Source organism: Trichosurus vulpecula, chromosome 9 (genome assembly GCF_011100635.1).
Source record: "Trichosurus vulpecula isolate mTriVul1 chromosome 9, mTriVul1.pri, whole genome shotgun sequence".
Lineage (NCBI taxonomy): Eukaryota > Metazoa > Chordata > Mammalia > Diprotodontia > Phalangeridae > Trichosurus > Trichosurus vulpecula.
The window spans coordinates 103460351-103487443 of NC_050581.1; the positions used below are offsets into that span (position 1 = coordinate 103460351).

Here is a 27093-nt window from a genome sequence, read left to right on the forward strand (position 1 = left end):
CTCTCCAAAAGTTTTTCTTTCTAATTGTTATTTTTAGTTTGTCAGTTCATAAACTTAGTTTGTCACTTCATAAACAGTAATCTGTTTTTGTCAATCCTGTCATTATTTGTCAATATGTAAAAGATATCATTTTATAATTTCTGTTAATAATTGATCTGAAATTTTTTTTAAAATTCCCTTATGTCAAATGATTATTTACTTGATGGAATTATATTTTTAATTGAAATTGAGATGTTAACATAATTTTAGCATTAAATTTTTATATTTAGTTTTTTAATACTAAGCATTATCTTTTTAGCAAATAATTTTTTCATCCAAGGAACTAGGAGAGTAAAAAAAAGTCTTCAGAAGATTATTCCATATTGTGTGTTCTTTTAGGCCAGAAAACAGGACAGTAGCACTTAAATAGCTTGGAAACATGCTCACTTACGGGAAAAAAATTTATTTAGTAAAATTTAAATCAGTAAAAATAAATGATGCTGATTAATTTTAATTATAGGAGGAGGTTTGATGTAGTATAAAGTATATTGGATTTACAATCAGAGGTTCCAATTGTAAATTCCATTTCTTAGTACCTCTGGGATCTGAGATGAGCCGCTTCACCTCCTTACATTACTTTATTTATATGTGAAATAAGGAGGGTTGGAGTATGTGGTCCCTGAAGTCACTTCCAGATCTAAATCTATTATCTTTTGACCTCCCCCCCCCCCCCAATTGATTTTTCACAAGTGAAGATCACAAGTTAGGCTTAGAACAACATAGTGTGCTTAATGTTTTGTTTTATTTTACATGTAGATCAGAACTTCACAAAAGTTAATGAACTTTACAAAAATAAGTTTCTACAGTTCTAGTGGAACTTTGTTTTAGCATTTGTTGGGTATATTATAGTAGGATTTTTTTCTCATGTATGGTTTGGACTATGGTTTGCTTCTGAGATCCTTCCAACTCTGAAATTCATACTGTGACCGAAAAGGAAAATGAATTGGGGTCATGGCTAGAAGTTTGAAGGAAAGAGTTAAAGTAATTTCCCTCAGTGAAGGAGGATGTTAAGTACTATTTTTGGTGTAATTAGGAGGTAAGATTTCAGTTTGAAGATTTGAATGAAAAGCAGAAATCAGTAATCTCTGTAGAATGAGATGGTGACAGTAGAAAGATTGAATAATAGTGAGGATTATAAATTTTTTTTCCTCCCTTAAAAATAATGCTTGACTTTTAAATTGTAGTAATCTGGGTTTTTTATAGTTAATATTCTAAATATCATTTTTTCCCTAATGTTAGTATTCTAATATATAGTACAATGAGAATGTGGCTTATCTTGTGCTGTTTCAAATTTTCAAAACTTCATTTCACATATTTTGGTATAATACAAGACTTCTCTATCTTCAGTTTCCTTATGGGGGATATACCTTGTAGTTTCCTAGACCAGGGGATGAGAGAAGAGTTCTGTAACTTTTCTCAGACATTTCCATTTTTTTTTTAAAGGATGTTGGACCAGTTCAAAGCTATGACTATCACGAAATTAGTCTTATATTCTTGTGTTTGAATCCACAGTGCAATTATGTGTACCCTTTTTTTACAGTATTGTCTTCTCCACCTCCTACCCTGGATAAACACATTCATTGAAAAAAGTTACGTAGGCAGTCACATAGGAAAAATGTTATGATTGGGTGATAGGTAAAATATTATTAGAGGTTCCCAACTTTAGTGAAGTATCATTACAATTAATATATTTAACAACATTATTGAAAAAGATCAGTAGTCACAACATCTTTATGAGAGTTATGCTTATGTCTTTTGGAGAGAAAAAGACTTTCACACCATCACCAAATTTAACTTTTTTGACTTCAAGTACAAATTCCCATAGTTTCAGGTACCATTTTTATTTCAGATTACTCCCAAATCTGTTTTGTCTCCTGTCTTAATCTTCTTAGCACGAGACCCAGTTAGCCAACTGCCTATAGAACATCTCTACCCAGGTAGTCTACAATCCTCTCAAGTTCTGCATGTCTAAAACTAATATTAGTATGGGATCATTTTAAGTTTGAAACTGAGAGAGGGCCAGAGAAGTTCAGTGAATTGTCTAAAATCACACTGGTAATAATAGTCAATATTTGAACCCTTAACTTGAATATTCACTGTCTTTTTTCTGCTACCTCTTGCTATCTCATCTTTTCCCAAAAATCTGATGTTTTCCCCTCAGACCCCCATTATTTCTGTCTGTGTTACCAGTCTTCACCTAGTTCTTCCACATTTAGAAACTTTGGTATTTGATTTTTTTCCCCACACCTCATTATAGTCAGTATTTTAAAATATGGGTCAATTTAGTTTCCACAGTATCTCTCATCATCTCTTTACTTCCAATTTAGCTAGTACAGGCCCTAATTATGACCTAACTGTAGTTTTGTAGGAGCTTCTTAAAGGTTTTTGTGCCTCCACAATTATTCTTTCCAATCCATCCTTCATGACACTGTTAGATAATTTTTCCATATGTCATTCCACTTCTGTGACTGTCAGTGGCCTTAAAATTCGGTTTCTTTAGTTTGATTATAGGTCCTTCATAATTGAGCACACATCAGATTTGTTGGGTGGATCAAATAAGATCGTATTTGTAAATGTTTATTCGCAAAATGCCTGGCACAGTTCCCTTCCTCCAGTCCTCAGTCTGGTGAATCCCCTTCTTTCCAGACTTACCTCATCTTTTTCCCCAACATATATGGTATATTACAGCAAAACTGCTTAGTATTCATAATCTTCTCTTCATACTCATAATTTTCCTGCCTTCGTGCCTTTATTCACATTCTTAGTTTGCCTTCCTACCCTGGTCCCATCAGCCTTTTGATTCCCTATTTTTTAAAGTCCAATTCAAATGACATCTCCATGAATCCTTCATTCTTATCTATCCCCCCAGTTAATGATCTTTCCATGCTCCATCAACCAGTAGCATGTAACACTTTGTTTTGTACCTTTCATCTATTTATTTTGTATTCTGGTTACTTTTGTATGGGTACTATTCCCTTACTACTTTAGGGCAGAGACCCTCTCATCTAAAACTGCATCTTCATTTCCTAACAGTGCTGTGTAGATAGTTGGCTCTTAATACGATAAATATTTGTTCACTTAAATCTAGTTTAATGAAAGAACCGCTTTTCTGTGACATTTTATTATTTTTACTTACTACCATCCAATTTGAAATAGCTATGTTGAGGCAGTACTGGAATGAGTCTCCAGTTTCTAACTTTATTCTTTGATTTTTCTTTTTATTTAAAATATAACTGCTTTTAAAATGTTTTCAGAATTGGCAACTTCCATTATAATGGAATTATTTTCATTTGGGGGAGCTTTCATTATAGGTCACCTCTTCTATTTTCTCTGAATGGTTTTTATTTATTTATTTATTTGTCTTTGCTATCTTTCAGACTTTATGGGCACACAGAATCTCAGTTTAATGAATACCATTATGATGTCCACTTCTATGTAATGAGGATATTTCCACATCCTGGCCAACAGTCCATACTAACATTGCTTTGCTGATGTGGATACAGTAATAACTCACTTATTCGGAGGCCGCCTATGCGGCAACCTCAACTATCCGGAACACCACCAAGAACCTGGCAGTAAGCAAAAAAAAAGAAAAGAAATGAGGCCTTTGATCAGCCAAAATAAGTGTCATAAGGTCCATAAGGCCTTTTACTTATTGGAAAACTCCTCATACTCTCATTGAAAACCCATTTGCTTATTTGGGACACCGTTTAACCACCCTGGTTTTGGTTGGAACATTGATAACAGCAAGAAGTGATAACAAAGTATAACATAGATAATATAAAAAGCATGCAGAATAACTGGGGCGGGGGTGAAGCATTACCATTGAATTAAAGGAAAATAATCCTGGAAACCTCAGTGATCTTGCTGACATTCTTCCTCTAATCCCAGTACAGTACAGTAATAATTGATGTGCATCATTATTACCCTAAGTCAAAGAGAAAAGGTTAAGTTGGGGAAATACAAGATACAGTTAGAGGAAGACTTCTATTTAAAATGGTTACATTTTTTAAATTGATACTTTACATGGTAAGCTTCAGTTATGCAGAAAACTAACGTGAGAAATTTCATTTCTCTGAGACTGAATACATGACGTGTGTAGCCTAATTTTTAAAAATTTAAAGTCCTATATACTGCATTTGTCCATTTAACAAGGATAGTCCTTTTGATGAGGTATTTCAGCATTTATTTTTGAATAGCTGTTAAATTGAATACCAGTAAAATTTATTTCTTTCAAAATGTTATGTTGATAGTTTATAATTTTATGACTTGATACAGTTTGGGAAAGTTGATGATTGTTTTATGGAAAATGTTTCCTGTCTATTGCCAACCAAACTGCGAAATGATAGGAAGTCTTTTATCCTATGGTAGAGACAGAGCAAATTAAGTACTTTGAGAATTTTCTCAAGATTTTCTGCCTAGAAAATTATCCAAGCACAATTATTTTAAGTTTAACTTAGTTTACATGTGGTAATTTAGAAAGGAACTGACATAATATATTGTAAATCAGAAACAATCTCTGATTTTCCCTCTTCTCTGCACAGACGTCACAACCTTATTGTTATATGGTTACCACAGCCAGACTGTTATTTCATTATTTAACCCCTTATTGCATTTATATACAGTTATTGTAGCATATGGGCAAAATAGTATTTACCATCCTAATAACTTTTCCTTTCTACAATATTCTTTATAATTTCCTGTTAACTAATGCCTCATGCCTAATGCTTGATTTATATCAGTGGTTCAGAACCTGCTTTTCTTCTTGATCCTCCTTAACTTTTTCTGTCTTCCCTTTTTCTTTTTCTCTTTCATTCCTATAATTCTAATTTATCTGATGATAATATAAATTTGGGTATTATTTGTTGAATAACACTTTATGTTGCCCACCTTTTTTTAAGTTAAATAGTTCATTTTTTTTTAATTAAAAAAAGACAAAAATTAATGTTATTTTTATGAGCCTCAACAGAAAAAGAGGCTTCCTGGTCCAACTTTTTATGAGAAACTTTTTATGACTATTCACTGGAGCAATATATTTCCATTTCAGCAAGTTTTATGTAAGAAAAATAATTTTAGTGTTAACTTCTTAAACAGGAGTCTCTGTATTGTGGTTAGTGTCCAAATGCTTTACTTTTCTGGCTTTTTAGTTTTATCTTAATTTACATCTTATGTTTAGGGATAGAAGATATAAATTCCCTGTTTCCTGATTGATGGTGTATGAGGGAGGGATCTCTCAATTGTACCTCTTAGTAAAAGCTTTAATAGGACACAATGAAGTCTTAGTCTCCTAACCATTAAGCTAGAATGAATATATTATCACAATTGGTTCTTGATCATTTGGTTTTGGAAGCAAATTGGTAGTCTGTCTCACAGATAGAATATTTTCCACCCAAATATATTTTAAGACGAAAAATAACGTTTTCCTCATATAATGTTCTGTTACTCCCTCTTAGATACATACTTTGAACCAGCAGCAGCTGTTGATACTAAAGGCTTTTTGGTAAGAAATAAGAGAAATTGACTAGGGTGAGGGAACTTAACCCTATCTGAATCTGGACAGATCCTCTGTACCTGCTTGCTTTCTCCTGGCTGTCACTTCCTTCTTTTCTGTATCCAGATTTTCACACAACAGTAGGATTCAAACTGTGTGGGAAAGATTTAGAGTGCTCAACAGTAGCTTAGGTTTTCTATAGCTGCCTAACACTAACCCTTTGCTTAAGGGTACTTAAGTACAAAACCTGAAAGAGAAAAGTATTAAGCCCCACAATTTACCATTCGACCAGTAGCATTTATTTGATTCCTGCCTGTTTGGGTAATATATCCCTCCTTAAATTTCCCATGGCTCCTCCTTGACCTACTCAACTACAAACCTTGTCTCATTCATTTTGAGCTCCCTCTTCCTCATCTTCTCTCAAATATCTCCTGCGACTATCTCCTCCCTTACAGTCTTCATATGATGAAATGATCTTAATCCTTACCAAAACTAACCCCCCTGCTTGTTTAGTCAATTCCATTTCATCCTGTCTCCTCCAACATCTGCTCTGTCATCCCCACTGTTTCATTCATTTTCAATGTCTCCCTGTCATGTTGGCTGATTTTCTACTATCAAACCCCCTACTTATCTTTCCAGCCCCTCCTCCCATCATCCTTTATCTCTTCAGGCCCTCTATAATAAGCGCCTTCACATTCTTTCCTCACTCTCCTCTCTTCTTAACCCCTTACAGTCTGGCTTCTGACCTTATTATTCCATTGAAACTGCTCTTAACAATCTCTTTTGCCAAATCCAATGGCCTTTTTTTCAGTCTTCATTCTTCTTGACCCTTGTGGGTTTTGACATATTTGATCAGTCTCTTCCTTTGATACTCTCTTCTCTAGATTTTCAGGACACCAGTCTCTCCTGGTTCTCCTACCTGAGTACCCCTTCTCCTCCTCCTTTGCTGGATCCTCCACCATATCATGGCCTCCTACCATAGGTGTTCCTTGAGGTTTTTTTTTGTCTTGGGCCTTCTCTTCTTCCTCTATATTATATCACTTGGTGATCTCATCAGCTCCCATGGATTTAATTGCTGTCTCTATGCTAATGATTCTCAAGTCTACCTTTCCTGCCCTAAACTCTTTGTTGACTTCCAGTATCACCTCTCTAGCTACCTTTCAGACATCTCAAACTGGACGTCCAGTAGACATCTTAAAATGGATATGTCCAAAACCGAACTCATTATCTTTTTCCCTCAGTTATCCCCACCTCCTGCCTTCCCTTTTACCATTGAGTAGGACACCATCCTGCCAGTCCTTCAAGTTTACAACCTAGTAGTCATCCTTTATTCCTCACTATCTCACCTCCTCACCCCATATCCAAGCTGTTGTCAAGGGCTGTTGATTTCACCTTTGCACCATCTCATGTGTCCCTTTCTCTGACATTGCTGCCACTCTAGTGCAGGCCCTCATTATTTCACACCTGGACCATCGTAAAAGCATGCTGGTGGATTTGCCTACCTGCTTCAAATCTCTCCCTGTTCCAGTCCATCTGCGATTCAACTCCAAAAGTGATTTTCCCAAAGCACAGGTCTGACCACATCACCCTTCTCGGGAAATGCCAGTGGCTCCTATTGTCCCCAGTATAAAAGACATGTTCTGTTTGGTATTCAAAGCTTTTCATGATGTAACCTACTTTTACTGATATGCTTCCACTCAGCTCTGTCTTCTATAGGAAACCTTTCACAGACCCTCTTCATTCTAGTGTCTTTGTTCTTTGTTAATTATTACCTATTTATCCTGTATGTAACTTGCGTTGTATATATTTGTCTGCGTGTTGTCTCCTTCATTAGATTGTAAACTCCTTCAGGGCGCAGATTATCTTTTGCCTCTTTCTGTATCCGTAGCCCTTAGTGCAGTACTTGGCACGTAGAAGAGATTTGTTTGTTGATTGAAGAAGTGCAAAAAGGCCCCTGCCCTGAAATTACATTATTTTAGTGTTAGAAGAAGTTAATAGTCGTGTAATTCAGCTTCCTACCTGATATAGTATCCTTTCTTCAGGTTCACATCTAGCTTTTTATAGCACTCTTGTCAGTAAACTCGCTAGTTCATGGAATAACTAAAATAACTAGAACATTCCTTCTATTGATCTGAAAGGCAGTGTGGTATAATAAACACAGTTTAGGTAGACTTGGATTTAAATTTCATCTCTGACTATGAGTCATGTAACCCCTCACTGCTGGAAATAGCACTAAGATAAATTGTGGAGCCACCACTAATCTCTGTTGATGTACCAATAAAATTACAGACAGCTTCCTTTTTAAAATTTTCCCCCTTTTTTGGCCGATCACATCACATTCATGACTAAGGACTCTTGAATTTCTTTGTATATGCTGGTGCATATTGTAGGATATTTGCATTTATCCCTATCAAGATCTTAATTTAGAGGGATTTTTCTTAAGGCCTTTTTGGTTCGAGTCAGACATTCAATACATTATAAATGAATGAAGAAAGCTGTAGTTGCTTACAGTTTGCTAAGCAGTAGGAATACAGTTAGAAAAGTAAGCTATCCCTCCTCTGAAGGAGGTAACGTTTCTAATGGAAGAGACAATGCACATAGAAGATTTAAACTCCAGATTAAAAGGAAAGATCCAGTGGTCCTTAGCGTACAGCAACGAAGTATCTTTATTGTCATTTGCACTGTTAAAATCATTCGTGCCTCTTTCTCAATATTACTATCTTTCCTATCTTTATTTAATTTGCAGATATGTATGCTCTGCCCATATTCAAGCCCTTAAGCATATACTCTTGAGAAAAATAGACATAATTGTAAATATATAGTTTATAGAAAGAGGTATTTATATATGAGGGAGGAGGGGAGAGAGCAACATAGAAATATTGATAGAAAATATGCCTCAAGAAGACTCCTAAATAGGTATCCTTAAGTCCAGTTGGGATGATCTTAGTGTATTGAAGGAAGTGACACATGAACTAACCCCAGAAAAGGAAGATCTCCTTAAGTATAAGTAAGATTTCCTCCCTTTGGAGGAGAAGTTCTAGAAGAGGGCTCACATAGAGTATGTCAGAGGCGTAGCTATAAGTCCAGTTTGACTGGAGTCTGTGGTCCATGAGGGGAGAAGTGCGATGTCATGCTAGGAAAGTAGTCATGCTCAGTTGTAGAGATTGTTGAATTCCAGGTTAAGAAGTTGAACCATCACTTACCCAAAGTAATAATAATATTAATAAAAATAATAAAATTAAAAGGCCCAGTGATGACACCATTGATTTTTATTTAATGCTTCCAGTGACACACTCTCCAGTATCAGCATATTATCTTAAATGCATCAACCTGAAATGACTTTCCCAAATGAAAAATCACCCTTGAATATTGAATATTGAAAGAATTAATAAATTATTGTAAGAGGAGATAAGCCATAGACATACAGCAACTATAGCCTTTGCCCAGATTCTCCTCAAAATTGCTTATTCTAAGCAAAAGCAGTGGCAAAAGTATCAGCACCATATTGTGACTGGCCGATATTCAGGTTAACAAAATTATGATCATGAAAGACCATACACAAAATGAAGCATAAAAGGAGAGGAGCAGGAAGACAGGGTACCCAGTCAAGAGCATGATGATCCTGGATTTCTAAACCAAGTAGAGCAGCTTAAGGGAAATGAAGAGATGACTGTAAAGTTCTGGACCCTCTATAAAGGGAGACTTTGGGATGAGTTGTGCTGCCCTCCAATCAGAAGGCAGAGGTAGTGCTGAGATGTTGAGTATCAAAGGTGGATCAATTTTTAGGATAATGAGGTTTCAGATGATGAGCTTATCCAGAGAGAGGCACGATGTTCATATCATTGAAGTGAAGAGGAGAAACTGTTAGGAAATGAAGTTAGCTGGAAAATTCTGAGGAGGGTAGGTTCCTCTGGAAGACCCAAGTTTACTTCCAACCTCAGACATTTATTAGCTATGTGACTAAGTTACTTAACTTCTGTCTTCCTGGCTTCCTCAAGTATAAAATGGGAATAATAATGGCAATTATCTCACAGGGTTGTGAAGATCAAAGGAAATAATATTTGTAAAGGGGCCTTATCCCAATGCCTGGCATATGGTAGGTGCTTAATGTTTATTTCCTTTTCCTTTCTCACTTCGAAGCTATAAACCAATGACTTTGGCATTCCATTCCTGAACAATTTCTGTGAAACGTTATTAACGAAAGTGATTTTTACAAAAAGATAAGCATGGGTTCATCAAGAGTAGGTCATACCCGACATTTTTCTGACATAATTACGAGACTGGGAGATCAGAGGAATGCCATAAACAATACTGTATTAGGATTTTTAACAAGGCATTTTGAGTCTGTCATGATAGCCCTTTCAACAAAGTAGAGAGATGAACTACATCATAATACAACTACAGTATAGTTCTATACTAGATGGATTTGGAACTGGTTGAATGGGTATTTTTTGAGTGGAGGGTCCCATGGATTTTTCTTTGGCCTTTTGTAGTTTCACCTTTTTATCTGTGTCCTAGATGAAAACATAGATGTTACACTTTTCAAATTAACGTGTAACACATTTGGTGGGGGTGAGCATACATGTGGATGTCAGCTTCAGGATTCAAGAGGAATCTTGACAGATATACTTGGTATAGTCACAGGCAATATTACGGAGGAGACTTGGCTAGACTGTTGTGTAAGAGATCTGGAGGATACAGCAGACTATATGTAACTAAGTAGTTTAACAAAAAAATTAGACGTCATTAATAGGACCATTGTATCCAGAATTAGAGAGTTTTGCTATCTTCTTTGCCATTGTAAGGATTTATCAAGTACTTAAATGTATTTTACCTAGTTCTTATCGATGATGAGATTTTGATAGTGTCTTTTTAAAATTTTGGTTAATATAAAGCATCTCAGTATTTTTGTGTTCAAGAATTTAACATGAACACCTTAAGTGAATTGTGTTGATATACCTATTATAATATCTGAACATCAATATCAGTGAACCTAATAAATATTTTGACATGATTTAGAAGACGATCATTTTGATTTTACATTCAGTGGCTTGATTTCAGATTCTAAAAGAACTTGGTGTCTGAGGTACTGAAGATATTTAAAAAGCATCTTGGTGAAAATAGCAGAACAAAATTGATCTCCTTAACAGAGATATTTTTCAACAGCAGTGTACATACCTGTCAGCAGAGAAGATAAATCATAGGGGGAAATGGTACAAAAAGGTAACTGCTTAGTAATAGCATTTCATTCCTTTCCAGTTCTCTTTGGCTCCTCAGCATATAAGGTCAAAAAGAGGCAAATCAGTGACAAGAAAAGGCACTTTGTCCTGATTTATCCTGTCAGAAATTTATAATTGATTCTAATAAGGTAGAATTTTTTATTTCATTTGTTCCAGACTTGTGATTTCATTGTGTGCAGCGGTCACTGTGGAAACTGTGGAGACTGTGGAAACTCCACCTATGCTGGTTGTTGCTTCATTTGTAACTCTTAGTTAGTTGCTTAGGGCATTGAAAAATTGAGTGATTTGTTTGTATTCACCTAGCTAGAGAATGGCAGAAACACAGTGAATGGCTTGAACACAGGTCTTCCTGACTCCAAGGCAAACCTATCCACACATCACACTGCCTTAACATAAATATGTATGTATACGTGTGTATATACATAAATATGTATAGATAAGTAAACTTTCATGATGACTGCTGTAAGGAAATAATTGAGTCAAATAGAATACTAGATATATTGGGCAGCTGTGCTGAAGGCTGTTTTTTGGGGGCGGGGGGAGATGACCCTTGATAAAAACAGTTTACACAAAGAAAGAGATCGATTTCAGTGAAAACTATGCATTGGGGTTGCTATGAGTAAAAGTTTTGACTTGAAGGACCTACCTTGGTTATATATAATGTATAACCTGGGCAAGCAGAGATTGTTTAAGAAGTTAAAATAGTGCTTTACAAGGAACCACTTATGGCATGATTGTAATAGAATACTATTGTACCATAAGAAATAGTGAACATAAGGAATTTGTAGCAACTTGGGAAGACTTGTTTAAATAAATGAGCAAACTGGTAGAATCAGGAGAGCAATATCATATATTGTATATTGTATATCATATATTGTATATACTGTAAGTGGAAACAACCCTAAAAGACAGCAAAATGCAGATTATATCTAGCCCTTATCTTTCCTAAGTTCTAATCATCTATCATGAACTATCATTTGGTACATTTCCAACTAGGTTCTGTAGGGATCTCAAACCTAACATATCCAAAACAGTTCATTATCCTTTCTCCCTAATCTTCCCCTTCTTTACAATCCCCTACTTCTGTTAGGGGTAACTCTATCCATCTCTTCATATGTCTGGGTTCACTGCCGTGATTGGAGTCATCTTCATATCCAGTCAGTTGCCACATCTTTTCAGTTTTGCCTCCACAACACCTTTCTTGTTCATCCCCTTCACCCCATGTACACATCCACCAAGCTATTTCAGACCTTCATCACTTATTCCTTACCTGTTGGAACGGCTCCTAATTTGGGCTTCCACCTTCTAGCCTGAAACCTCCATAATCCATTCTCTATGTGGTACCAAAGTAATCATCTTCCTCAACCAGAAGTCTCACCCCATCCCCAAATTTGTTAGTTTGCTCATTTAGCACCCTTCACAGTCCATCTCCGTTCTACCTTTCCAGCTTTATTTTATGTTCCCCTTCATATGCACAGTATTCTAGCTAATCTGGCCTTCTTGCTGTATCTGAGATACAGTATTCCATCTTCTGCCTCAGTGTCTCATGCCTGGATTCCTTAGCCACCCTCATTCAAGGCTTAACTCATAGGCCATATCCTGTACAAAACCTTCCAAAATTGTTGTAGGTCAGGTTTTTTTCCCTCCCTTTACTTACACACATACACACACACACACACACACACTCACTCACTCTCTCTCACTCTCTCTATCTCTCTCTCTCTCAAGTCCCTTATGGAAATTTGATTGTCTTATCCTTTTGCCCTTACCCAGCACAGTAATTCAACAAACATTTAATATATCTTCTCCTTGTGTGGAAACTATTTGTTAGTTTCCTAGCTCTGTGAAAGAGTGATAGCATCTTAGATTGAACATGCTTTTCTTAGGACTACAAAGAACTCTCCCCAACAGAGGATGTGACAAAACTTCTATTAGTCCATGTAGAAGCTATTTTAACTTTATAGAAGAATTTATACTTCCTTAATTTTATTTGTAAAGAAAATATTTGTTATGTGATTGAAATGGAATTTTTCTCTTTTGTGTGTTAAATACAGCTTTTGTAAGTTTACTTTCAGTTTTATACATTTTTAAGTGTAATTTTTCTTGTTACAGTACCCTGGGTGACTCTTCTCGGTCAAACCTTTTTGAAGATGCAACAAGTGCTCTTGGTAAGTTTTTGCTTACTTTCCTTTGTTTTTGCTAAGTATGGAAAAATATAGATAACTTCTTAGGAGCCTTCCATGTGATAGTATTGATTAATCAAAGTGTTGCTCCTGTTTACTTAATAAATAAAATAAATAAATAAAAATTTTATAATTAAATCTTGTTGACCTACTATAAAGGACCTTACCATTTAAAGGAAACCTGTCAATGAATACTTTAAAACAAATATCTTTGTTTTAAAACAAATACAAAATGCCTAATTGTGCGTCTTGTAAATGAGCAGTTTTATGTATCACATTTTCTTGACAAGAAGAGTTGCTTACTTATAGGATGGTTTAGGTTGCTTTCTAAAATCTGATGCCTAACATAAAAATAAAAGATATCAATAAAAATGAGATGTCACTTTTTAGTAAAACCTAATGTCTGGAAAAAGTCCTTTCTTTAAGGAATAGTTATTGGAGGGAAAAGAGCTTATGAAGTAAGTGAAGCAGTAGTTGAACTTTCTTTAGGTACACAGATTGTTCAAAAATAACTGCTTCTCCTGTAACCCTAAACCAGTGTATGCATCAGGGTATATTGGTAACTTATTGGAACTTTTGAAATAAGTACTATATATTTTATGAAAGGTAAAATTTACACAAAAAAATCTTGTAGCATGCCATATATAATACTAAAGTTTAATACTAAAGAATTATCTAAGGTGGGCATCATAATAAAGTAGAAGCCCTCCCCCAGTACCTGAAGATTGGTTGTCACTGTCTCCCAAATACATTGACATTTCTTAAACAGCTGCCACCCTAGTTCAGACTCGTATCACCTCACACCTACACTATTGAAAGAACATCTGACTGATTTTCTTGTCTCAAGTCTCTTACTTCTTTAATCCCATCTCTATTCTGCTACCAAAGTGATTTTCCTAAAACACATGTCAGATCATATCATCTCACACTCATTAAACTTTAGTAGCTTCCTATTATCTCCAGAATCAAATACAAAATTTTTTATTTGGCTTTTAAAACTCTTCACAACCTGACCCCTCCCTACCTTTCTGATCTTCATTCCCCTCCACCTATTTTACAGTCTAGCTATACAGACCTATTTGCTGTTCTTCAAACACAGAACTCCCATCTCCTGACTTTCCATGCCTTTTCATTAGCCGTTCCCTAGTCTTGAAATGCTTTTCCTCATGGCTTTACTGGCTTTCTTCCAGCCTCTACTCAAATCCATCTTCTGCAGTTCCTTCTGTGACTACCTACCGTTACTCTATGTGTGTTGTGTGTGTATGTCCGTGTCCGTGTGTATATTATATGGGCAGTGGGGTAGCTTAACGGATAAAGTGCTGTCCTGGATTCAGGAAGACTGGAGCTCGGATCTAGCATACTCTAATAGCAGTGTGACCCTAGGCAAATCCCTTAACATGTTTTTACCTGTTTCCTCAGCTGTAAAATAGAGATTGTGATAACACTACCTTCCAGGGGTTGTTGTAAGGAGCAAATGAGGAGATAAGTGTAAAGCTCTGAGCGTGGTGGTTGACACCATAGTAAGCACTATATAGATGGTAACTGCTGCTTGTTGCCGTTGCCCTTGTTACGACCTAGTTATTTGCATGTTGTCTGCTCCCTTATGTTTTTGCCCTTTTTTGTATCCCTTTTGCTTAACACAGAGTTTGATCTTTATATTAATATTAGCTGGTAGGCATCTAAGAGGACTTAGAGTAAGGAAGACTTGGGTTCATGTTCAGTCTCAGACCTTTACCTTTACTTTTCCTTAACCTCTAAGGCTTCAGTTTCTTCATCTGTAAAATGGGCAGGGTTGGGGGTATGTGGTAATAATGGCACCAGTCTTACAGAACTTTTGTGGGGACTAAACGATAACATAATGTAAAGCATTTTGTTGTGGCTACCATTGCCATAACTTACTATCTGTGTTAAAGATCTGACATAATCAGACCAGCTTTTGCGTCTTCTACCTCTTCCCAGTACCTTGGCAAACTGCCTTTGAGCCTGTTTCTGCAATATGTAAAATGGGGATAGTGATATTTGCACTGCTTGCCTCCCTGTGAAAACGAAAAAAGTTGTATAAACTTTAAAGTGCTATATAAATACCTATTTTGTCATTACTGTTATAATTAAATTTTAATTTCCTTCATGATAAACATTATCTTTGATTAAATATATTGTTGCATCTAGCATAGTACCTTGTAAGTATTCAAATATTGATGGTGCTGCTAGTGATGATGATAATTGTTTACATAGTGCTTTAAAGTTTATGAAGCAAATTCCTTATCACCTTTTGAAAGAAGTAGTCCAAATAATATTTGTCCCTGTTTTACTGATGAGAAAGCTGAAATTGATTCAGAATTCTGGGAGCCAGGGCTCAACCCCAGGTATTCTGATTCCATATTCAGTGTTTAGTTCATTACAATAAGCTGTTACAAGTCAGTAATTTAAGAGACTGACATATTGTGTTCATCAGACTGCACAGGAAAAAGATTTAGGAACTTTGTATAATTGGAACTGCATGAAATGCCAGGATTGGCTATCTCCTTGCTGGAAAACAGTAGTTAGAAATTGAAGGCCACTTAGTCAGTGCTTATTTCCCTACCACTCCCTTCCCCCCCCCCCCCCCCCCTTCCTTGATAAATTGCCTGTGGGGCATAAACACTCTTATCATCTTCTTAGCATCCTTTTCCTTGAGGAAAAAAGTCTCTACTGTTGCCACAGTATACTCCCTTCATTTTTCTGCTGTAGAAAATCAAGAACATTTATAATCTAATGTTTTTTTATCCTTATTTTTCCTTAGCAGATCTATTTTCAGCTTTTCTTGGGGTAGATAAGAATGGAGATGGTTTTTCTTTGTGCCATGATTTTGTTTTATGCTGCCCTGCAAACTAATAAAATGATATCCAAATTTGTCCTTTTTTTAAGCAGAAAGTAGTATACACTGTACTTTACATCTGTACTTTCAGTGAAGTCTCTAGAGTTTAGTCTAATTGCATTAGAATTGTTTAGAAAACAAGTGGAACAGTCAGTCATTAAACATACCTACTACATGCCAGGTACCGTGGCTGGAGATCCAAAGAAACGCAGAAGACAGTCCCTGCCTTTAAGGAGCTCACCGTGTAAAGGGCAAACAGCTTGGATGTTTTTTTCTGAGAATTGCTTGGGGGCAAAGACACTGTATAAGGATAAATAGGAAATAATCAACAGAGAGAAGACTTTAGAATAAAGAGGGATCTGGAAAGGCTAGTCCAGTAGACAGTAGGATTTTAGCTGAGATCTGAAGGAAGCCAGTTCTTTGGCAGAGATGAAGAGAGCATTCCATGCATGGAGGGAAGCTGAGGAAAATACCTGGAATCAGTAGATATAGAGTTTCTTGTTTGAGGAACAAGCAGGTCAGTGTCACTGGATGAAAGAATATGTGAGGGAAGGCAGGGAGGGCTTGAAGGACAACTGGAAATGTTTGGTGAAGAAAGCAGGTTATGAAGGGCTCTTAATGCCAGAGGGTTTTATATTTGATCCTAGAAGAGGGGAATAAGGAATATTACCTGACTGTATAACTCTCTGATTCGTCTTCTCAACCTCTCATAGTAGAACGTGTACTCTTAAATATTGTGCTTGAGAGGTGGCATGATTTAGGGGGAAGAGAACAAAGCCCTCTGAGTCAGGAAGACTTTATAGATCAGTTCCACCTTTGACACATGTTCTATGATCCTGGACAAGTCGCTTCTTCTTGCCCCCAAGCAATTCTCAGACAAAAATTGCAGATTAGTTTACATCAAGGGAGGCCATCTGGCTTAGTGGATAGCTCTTTGGACTTGGAGTCAGGAAGACCTGAATTTGAATCCTACCTCAAATGCTTATGAGCCGTGTGTATGAGACCCTGTCACCTGATGTCTCTCAGTCTCATCTGTCAAGTAGGGATAATAATAGCACCTAACTCACAGCAAATGAGATAATTTATCTGTAAAGTGCTTTGCAAACCTTTAAGCTTTTTGTAAAATAGTAGTCATTATCATTAATAACAACAAAACAATCTGCATTGGTAGGAGTTTCTTAAAATTTTATTTGATACTTATTCACTTTCTGTGTTCACTAAAATTGTTCCAATTAGTTCCTCATTTGTAAATATATGCTTCCTTACCTCCTAAACACCTACGACATAGCAAGGTACAGTGTGCTTTGACCTAGGAATACAAAAACCAAAAATGAAATAGTCTTTTCCCTCCAGAGATTATGTTTTTGGGGCAGCTAGGTGGCACAGTGGATAGAGCACCAGCCCTGTAGTCAGAAGGACCTGAGTTCAAATCCAGCCTCAAACATTTGATGTTACTATTGTGTGACCCTGAGACAAGTCACTTAACCCCAAATTCCCTTGGCAGGGTGGGAGAGGGGGAGAATGAGAATGTTCTGTTGGCCTTGAAGGAACAGATAGTTTTAGGGGTTTTTTGTTACTGAGGTATGTCCTTTACTTAATCATTAGTTTACAAACTAATTGAAAAGGCAGAGTTTTTGACCTTTTTTGTAGTCCCAGCATTTAGCATCGAGCAGGCCTATACAACATTCAGCCCATGGACCACTTGCTGTCCTCTAAAGGATTTCGGGTGGCCTCCAAAAAATGTTCAGGATGCAAAACGGGCCTGCGCAACATACTGCCCGAGGGCCATATGTGCAGGCCTGACATAGAGCCTGGCAATGGCAAGCACTTGGTAAATGCTTGTTGGTTTGACTTTTATTAATGAATCCAGACTTTATTTGTGAACAAATTTATTGGGCTGAATCAGAGCATGATTCAACTAACTACATTTTACTGTACTTTTCTGTTACTTTCTTAACTATCTTCTCTTACCCCCATATCTTGCGAACTACTCCCCCCCCCCCCTTCCCCATACTTCCTTGAGCAACAAAGAGACGAGAAAAGAGGATCCAAATTTAGACCCTGAGTTCATGCCCCTGGGATCTTTGTCTTGTAGCTGAAGGATGTGCTGAAACGCCAGACATAAACCTGTTCCATTGTGCAACACCGTAACTTAGAGACCTGGACAGAATCACCTTTCATCTAATGAAAAGTTAGCAATTTTGTCTTATGTTTCAGTCTTCTTCTCTGAATAGTTGAAAGAGCAAATAGATTAGATACTTGAATAACATTCCCCTTCAGAAACATTCACTTTTTTTCACATTTGTGTTTAATGACTTGTTCCTGTTGCCATTTCTGTTCTACTCCCTATGTTTTTCCTACCTACCAAATTTGTAGAGAATATAAACACAGGTTATTTATTTGTCTTTTTTTTTTTAAATCCAGATGCAAGTGAGGAAAAGCAAGGTTGCTTTCTTTCCTGTTCTCATCAAAATCTTAGGGTTCCTTTAAATGTTTATTTCTGAAATTCCAAGCCAAAACTTCTTACTCTGACCCAGTGGTTTGATTTTTTTTTTCTCCTAAAGGCAGCACAAATAGAACTTTAATTTAGGATCTCCCAGCTCCCTTTGTTAGTATGTCTTTAGCTACACTTACTTTGTAACCTTTTGATTAAATTTCAGTCCTTTAGAAAACTAGCTGAATCAATTCAGAAACTTATTGGTTGACATGCATGAAACAGAATATTAGTTTTGTATGAAACAATGCATGTACATAATAAATGTAATAATGTTTCAGCTAGAATACAATATTAGCCCCTTATCTGGGAAAACTTATTGTGCTTGTTATGTTACTATGTAGTTTAATACAAAATGTGAGAATTCTCAAACTCCAAAAAACAAAACTTAATAAGTACCAAATCTATTCTTTCAGTGAAGGTCATATCAAGTCATTGAATACAGACTTACTAATGTGCCTTAATTATGATCTTCATGCATCCTCTTGTTCTCCAATTTTCAGTGACGGGCCAATCCTATGAAAATATGGTGACTGAGATCATGTCAATGGGCTATGAACGAGAGCAAGTAATTGCAGCACTGAGAGCGAGTTTCAACAACCCTGATAGAGCAGTGGAATATCTTTTAATGGTGAGTCGTTTGTTTCATCTTACTGCTTCCCTTTTTTCCTCTTTTTTAAAAATCCCTTTTTTGCACTTCCTTCCCTCCTCACTTTCCCCTTCTCTGCAAGAAACATTATCTTTCTTTCCAAAAATAATCCAGTTATATAAGCTTTTTAATTTGTAGAGGCCAAAATCTGGGAAGTAGTCTACTGTCAAATTACCTATCAGTTGGTTACATTCAGCATCTATGTCTCCCTTGAGTAGTTCTCCAAATGTCTCACTATGACTCAGCCTCTTCATTTATAGATAAATGTGTCTCCTCAAAACCAGTGAGAAATAGAAGAAATCCAGTTTGTGGACAGGCAAAGCTCCCTGCTGAGTCCCTCCAAAAACCTATAAAAATGGCTCTGAACCAGTTCTAGAACTGTGAACCCATAAAACAGCAGAGGGAAGCAGGGCTCCAGCCCAGGACAGCCTGGATGGTGTCTGTGTGAGGTCTACCCCACACCGAGCTGGGAGCTGGGAGCCTGGAGCAGAGCAGAGCCCAGCGTGAGCGGCGCAGACCAACCAGACCAGGAGCCAGGCGGAGAGGGCTCACAGCACCCTGAATCAGTGAGCTGCGGCAGGTACAAGACTTCTCAACCCACAAACACCAAAGACAGCAGAGAAGGTTAGTGGGAAAAGCTGCGGGAGTGGAAGGAGTTCGAGGTTCGGCCACCGCCCCCAGGGCAGCTACAGAAGTACAGCTGCAGTTGCTTCTGGCCCCAGGCCCACCTGGTGGGAGGAATTAAGTGGTGGATCAGAGCAGGAGTGCACAGCCTGCTGAAGATCTAAGCCCAGTCCTGGTTGGGGGTTATTGGGGAAGGAGGAGTGCTGGTGTGGCAGAGCTGGCACACCACCCCCCCCCACCCCCCCACCCCCCCCAGATATGGAGCATAGAACTCTTTCATCTACAAGCAGTCATACCCCACTGAAAAACTCAAGGGTCAAGTTAGTTGGTTGGGAATATGGCCAGGTAGCAAAAACACACCCAGATTCAGTCTCAGACTTTGAATTCTTTCTTTGGTGACAAAGAAGACCAAAACATACAGCCTAAAGAAGTCAACAAAGTGCAAGAGCCTACACCAAAAGCCTCCAAGAAAGAGGTCCCAGGCCATGGAAGAGCTCAAAAAAGATTTGGAAAAGCAAGTTAGAGAAGTAGAGGAAAAATTGGGAAAAGAAATGAGAAGGATACGAGAAAACCATGAAAAACAAGTCAATGACTTGCTAAAGGATACCCAAAAAAATACTGACAAATATACTGAAGAAAACAAACACCTTAAAAAATAGACTAATGCAAATGGCAAAAGATCTCCAAAAAGCCAATGAGGAGAAGAGTGCCTTGAAAGGCAGAATTAGCCAAATGGAAAAGGAGGTCCAACGGACCACTGAAGAAAACACTACCTTAAAAATTAGATTGGAGCAAGTGGAAGCTAGTGACTTGATGAGAAATCAAGATATCATAAAACAGAACCAAAGGAATGAAAATGAATGAAGAAATGGAAGACAATGTGAAATATCTCATTGGAAAAACCACTGACCTGGAAAATAGATCCAGGAGAGATAATTTAAAAATTATTGGACTACCTGAAAGCCATGATCAAAAAAAGAGCCTAGATATCATCTTTTGAGAAATTATCAAGGAGAACTGCCCTGATATTCTAGAGCCACAGGGCAAAATAGAAATTGAAAGAATCCATCAATCGCCTCCTCAAATAGATCCCAAAAAGAAATGTCCTAGGAATATTGTCTCCAAATTCCAGAGCTCCCAGATCAAGGAGAAAATACTGCAAGCAGCCAGAAAGAAACAATTTGAGTATTGTGGAAACATAATCAGAATAACCAAAGATCTGGCAGCTTCTACATTAAGAGATCGAAGGGCTTGGAATACGATATTCCGGAGGTCAATGGAGCTAGGATTAAAACCTAGAATCAGAGGGCAGCTAGGTGGTGCAGTCAGTAGAGCACCGGCCCTGGAGTCAGGAGGACCTGAGTTCAAATCCGGCCTCAGACACTTGACACATGTACTAGCTGTGTGACCTTGGGCAAGTCACTTAACCCCAACTGCCCTGCCAAAAAGCAAAAAAAAAAAAAACCTAGAATCACCTACCCAGCAAAACTGAGTATTATGCTCCAAGGGAAAATATTGACTTTCAATAAAATAGAGGACTTTCAAGCTTTCTCAGTGAAAAGACCAGAGCTGAATAGAAAATTTGACTTTCAAACACAAGAATCAAGAGAAGCATGAAAAGGTAATCAAGAAAAAGAACAAGAAAAAGAAATTGCAAGGGACTTACTAAAGTTGAAATGTTTTGTTTACATTCCTACATGGAAAGATAATGTGTATGATTCGTGAGACCTCAGTATTAGGGTAGCTGAAGGGAATATGCGCATACATATACATATGTATACACACAGAGAGAGAGAGAGCAGACACAGGGTGAGTTGAAGGTGAAGGGAAGATAGCTAAAAGAAATAAAATCAAATTAAGGGATGAGAGAGGGAGAGATAGAATGGGGTGGATTATCTCCCATAAAGGTGGCAAGAGGAAGCAGTTCTGTGGGGTGAGGGGGAATGAGTGAATCTTGCTCTCATCAATTTTGACCTGAGGAGGGAAAACCATGCATACTCAATTGGGTATCTTACCCCACAGGAAAGAAGAGGGAAGAAGATAAAAAAGGGGGGGGGGGATGATGGAGGGGAGGGCAGATGGGGATGGAGGTAATCAAAAACAAACACTTTGGAAAAGGGGACAGGGTCAAGGGAGAAAATTCAATAAAGAGGGATGGGTTGGGAAGGAGCAAAATATAGTTAGCCTTTCACAACATGAGTATTGTAGAAGGGTTATACATAATGATACAATGTGGCATATGTTGAATTGCTTGACTTCTTAGGGAGGGTGGGTGCGAAGGGAAGAGGGGAGAGAATTTGGAACTCAAAGTTTTAAAAGCAGATGCTCCAAAAAAAGTTGTTTTAAAAACAGATGTTCAAAAACAAAAAAAAAAGTTTTTGCATGGAACTAGAAAATAAGATACACAGGCAATGGGGCGTAGAAATTTATTTTGCCCTACAAGAAAGGAAGGAAAAAGGGGATGGGAGGGGAGTGGGGTGACAGAAGGAAGGGCTGACTGGGGAACAGGGCAACCAGAATATACGCCATCTTGGGTGAGGTAGAAATGGGGAGAAAATTTGTAATTCAAACTTTTGTGAAAATCAGTGCTGAAAACTAAATATGTTAAATAAATTTAAAATAAAAGAAAAGGGAGAGGGGCTGATTGAAAGGGAGAGCAGAGGAGATGGTGGGCAGAAACAAAACACTGGTGAGGAGGGTCAGGGTGAAAGGAGAGAGAAAAGTATAAAAAGGAGGAAATAGGATAGAGAGAAATAGATAATTGAATCATAATTGAATGTGAATGGGATGTACTGTCCCGTAAAACCGAAGTGAATAGCAGAGTGGATTAAAAAACAGAATCCTACGATATGTTTACAAGAAATACATTTGAAGCAGAGAGACATAGACACAGATTAAAGATAAAAGATTCTTTGCTTTAGCTGAAAATTTCGATATGATAGACATGTGGAGAATATTAAATGAGGGTAAAAGGGAATATACCTTTTCTCAGTGGTACATGGCACCTACACAAATATTGACCATGTATTAGGACATAAAAACCTCACAATCAGATGTAGAAAGACAGAACTATTAAATGCATCCTTTTTAGATGATGATGCTGCAATAAAATTACATGTAATAAAAGGCCATGGAAAGACAGATTAAAAATTAATCTGAAGCTAAATAATCTAATATTAAAGAATGAGTGGGTCAAACAACAAATCATAGAAACAATAATTTCATCAAAAAGGACAGTAATGAGACAACATACCAGAATTTATGGGATGCAACCAGAGCAATACTTAGGGGAAACTCAATATCTCCAAATGCTCACATAAATAAAACAGAGAAAGAGCAGATCAGTGAATTGGGAATGCACCAAAAAAGGCTAGAAAAAGAAGAAATTAAAAACCCCTGATACAATACCAAATTAGAAAGTCTGAAAACCAAAGGAGAGATTAATAAAATTGAAAGCAGGAAACTATTGAACTAGTAAAATAAAACCAAGAGCTGGTTTTATGAAAAAAAAAATAGATAAACCAAATTACCAGTATCAAAAATGAAATGAAGAAGAAATTAAAGCAATAATTAGAAGCTATTTTACCAAACTGTATCCCTATAAATCTGACAGTCTTAAGTGAAATGGATGAATATAAGTTGCCAAAGTTAACAGAAGTGGAAAAAAAATTCTTAATCCCATTTTAGAAGAAGGAAGTGAACAGGTCATCAGTGAATTCCCTGAGAAAAAATCTCCTGGGCCAGATCGACTTACAAGTGAATTCCACCAAATATTTAAAGAATAATTAATTCCAATACTATATAAACTATTTTGAAAAATAGGCAAAGGAGTCTTACCAAAGTCTTTCTGCTACCTAAACTAGGAAGAGCCAAAACAGAAAATTATAGGCCAATTTCCCTAATGAACATTGATGCAAAAATTAACATGTACACACACACACTAGCAAAGAGAATATAGCAATTTATCACCAGGATGATACAGTGTGACCAGGTAGGATTTATACTAGCAATGCAGGGCTGCATTAATATTAGGAAAACTATGAGCATAATTGACCACATCAATAACAAAACAGAAGTCATATGATTATCTCAGTAGATGTAGAAAAAGCTTTTGACAAAATACAACACCTATTCCAATTTTTTAAAAAGCACTAGAGAACTTAGGAATAAATATGAATAAGTTTTTCTTAAAATGATAGTATCTATCTAAAACCACTAGCAAATATTATATGTAATGGGGATTAGCTAGAAGCTTTCCCAATAAGATCATGGTTGAAACAGGATGCCCATTATATTATGAACTGCAAATTAAAACACCTTTGAGATACCACCTCATACCTATCAGATTGGCCAATATGATAGAAACGGAAATTGATAAATATTGGAGATTTGGGAAAATTGGAACACAAATGTATTGTTGTTGGAGTTGTAAACTGCTCTAACCATTCTGGAGAGTAATTTCTGTGCCCAAAGAGCAATCAAACTGTGTACACCCTTTGATCCAGCAATACCACTACTAGGTCTGTATCCCAAAGAATTCTTTAAAAAAGGGAGAAGGACCCACATGTACAAAAATATTCATAGCAGCTTTTCTTTGTGGTGACAAAGAATTAGAAATTGAAGCCCATTAATTGGAGAATGGCTGAATAAGTTTTGGTATATGAATGTAATGAAATATTGTGGTATGAGAAATGATGAGCTATAAGAAATGATGAGCCAGCAGATTTCAGAAAAAAAAGGGAAAGACTTACATGAAATGATGCTGAGTGAAGTCAGCATAACCAGGGGGGAACGGCAGAGTTGTGTGATGATCAACTATGATATACTTAGCTCTTCTCAGCAATAAACTGATCCAAGACAATTACAGAAGACTCTTAATGGAAAATGTTACCTACATCCAGAGAAAGAACTGAGAGGTCTGAATGCAGATCCAAGCATACTGTTATCACTTTTGGAGGTTTTTGTGGCTTTTTCCTTTTTGTTCTGTTTCTTCTTTCACAACGTAACTAATGTTTAAGTATGTTCACATGATTGCACATATATAACACATCAGATTGCTTGCTGTCTATGGGAGGGAGGGAGGAAGAAAAAAATTGAAACTCAAAATCTTATAAAAAATGAATGTTGAAAGCTGTCTTTACATGTAATTGGAAAAAATAAAATACTAGTTACCAAAAAAAGACTGAAACTAGAATTCAGAAGTCACTTTTGAAGGTAGGGATGGTTTTTCATTTTATCTTTGTATTCCTAGCACTTTCTATATACACTTATTAAATGCTTGTTGAATTGAACTTCTAAATCTACATCCAGCGCCTTTTTCACTATACCAAACACCTCTCCCTCTTCCCCTATTTGTTATATAAGTTAATAAATAGCATTGATGTGTGTAAAACTGATAATTCGCTAATTTCCCTATATGTGAAATTCAGACATCCTTAATGGCAAATGAAATTGATTTGTTGTTTTGTAACCTATAATAGTTCAGATACTCTTATTGGCTAGGGCCGATTAAAAATTGTCTATCTTTTCATTCCAGATCAATTTAGAGCTAGGTGAGTCTTATGTGACACTTACTTGGGCCTTAGTTTTTCAAGTGTAGTCTAAAAAATTGTTGGTTTTTCCATTATTAAATGGCTTCAACTACTGATCCAAAGCTTTTAAAAATACAGTGAATGTTAAGCAAATAGTTTGATAGATCTGTTGGAAAATAAATGGTTTGGAGTTGGCTTAATATATACAATATAAATTCTTTTTTTTTTTTTAATTTAAATTTATTTATTTAACATATTTGGTTTTCAGCATTGATTTTCACAACAGTTGGAATTACAAATTTTCTCCCCATTTCTACCCTCCCCCCTACTCCAAGATGGCTTATATTCTGGTTGCCCTGTTCCCCAGTCAGCCCTTCCCTCTATCACCCCCCTCCCCTCTCATCCCCTTTTCCCTTCCTTTCTTGTAGGGGAAGATAAATTTCTACGCCCCATTGCCTGTGTATCTTATTTTTTGGTTGCATGCAAAAACTTTTTTTGTTTTTGAACATCTGATTTTAAAACTTTGAGTTCCAAATTCTCTCCCCTCTTCCCTTCCCACCCACCCTCCCTAAGAAGTCGAGCAATTCAACCTAGGCCACACATGTATCATTATGTATAACCCTTCCACAGTACTCATGTTGTGAAAGGCTAACTATATTTTGCTCCTTCCCAACCCATCCCGCTTTATTGAATTTTCTCCCTTGACCCTGTCCCCTATCCAAAGTGTTTGTTTTGATTACCTCCACCTCCATCATCCCCCTCCCCTTTTATTTTTTTTCATCTTCCTGCCTCTTCTTTCCTGTGGGGTAAGATACCCAACTGAGTATGTATGGTATTTCCCCTCAGGCAAAATCTGATGAGAGCAAGGTTCACTCATTCCCCCCTCACCTGCCCTCTCCCCTCCTCCCACAGAACTGCTTCCTCTTGCCACCTTTATGCGAGATAATCCACCCCATTCTATCTCTCCCTATCTCCCTCTCTCAGTATGTTGCTCTCTCATCCCTTAATTTCATTTTATTTCTTTTAGATATCTTCCCTTCATCTTCAACTCACCCTGTGTCTGCTCTCTCTCTTTTACATATTTTATATATATATATATATATATATACACATACATATACACATAGATATATACATACATGCACATTCACATATATATATATATATATATGCATATTCCCTTCAACTACCCTAATACTGAGGTCTCATGAATCATACACATCATCTTTCCATGTAGGAATGTAAACAAAACAGTTCAACTTTAGTAAGTCCCTTGTAATTTCCTAGAGCTCCCCTTAATATCTAGGGCTTCCTTGCCCTGCAACATCCAAGGACCCCTGCTAGCCTTTCCCAACATGGAACATCCCCTTCTCCCATCAATGAGTTCCTCCTGGAGCCTCCGTGTTGTTGAAGGGCTCAGACTGGCCTTCATTCTTTCCTTGCTTCCTTTTTTCCTATATAAATGCTTGTACTTTTTTTTTTTAAGGAAAGGGTCCACATTCTCATTGAAAGAATTGTTGAAATTGGCAGTGATGTCAAAAGACGGAAATAGTCTGTATTAGAGGGGTCATAGGTAGATGAAGATCTCTTAATGCATTGTTGGTGGAGTCGTGAAGTAGGACTATTTTATTTTGAAAAGCAATTTCAAATTAGACAAATAAAATGCCTAAAATGTCCTTGCCTTTTAACCTAGTATGCACTAATAGGCATATGCCCCAGGGAGATCATTGATTTTTAAAAGTATCAAAATATTTATAATTGATTTTTATGGTAGCACCAAATGGGGCAGGGAAAAATGAATGTCCATCAGTTGCAGAATGGCTAAACAGATTGTAGTCATGACCATAACACAGTATGACTGCTAAGGAACATATGACTGCAGAGAAAATTGTAAGATTTACGTGAGCTGATGTAAAGTGCAGACAATGATTATAATGTAAATGGAAAGTACAACCACAAAATAATCAAAAGTGAATGTTAGCATG

At 36.9% G+C, this 27093-nt stretch overlaps 1 protein-coding gene across 2 annotated transcripts in view; it reads left to right on the forward strand.

Moving 5' to 3' along the window:
* RAD23B (RAD23 homolog B, nucleotide excision repair protein) overlaps window positions 1-27093 on the forward strand; it is a 90867-nt gene that overhangs the window by 53432 nt on the left and 10342 nt on the right. For both annotated transcript variants that reach the window (XM_036738217.1, XM_036738215.1), the window contains exons 5-6: window positions 12883-12938; window positions 18808-18935. In XM_036738217.1, the coding sequence (XP_036594112.1) occupies window positions 12883-12938; window positions 18808-18935 (184 nt within the window). The remainder of the gene's footprint in view (window positions 1-12882; window positions 12939-18807; window positions 18936-27093) is intronic.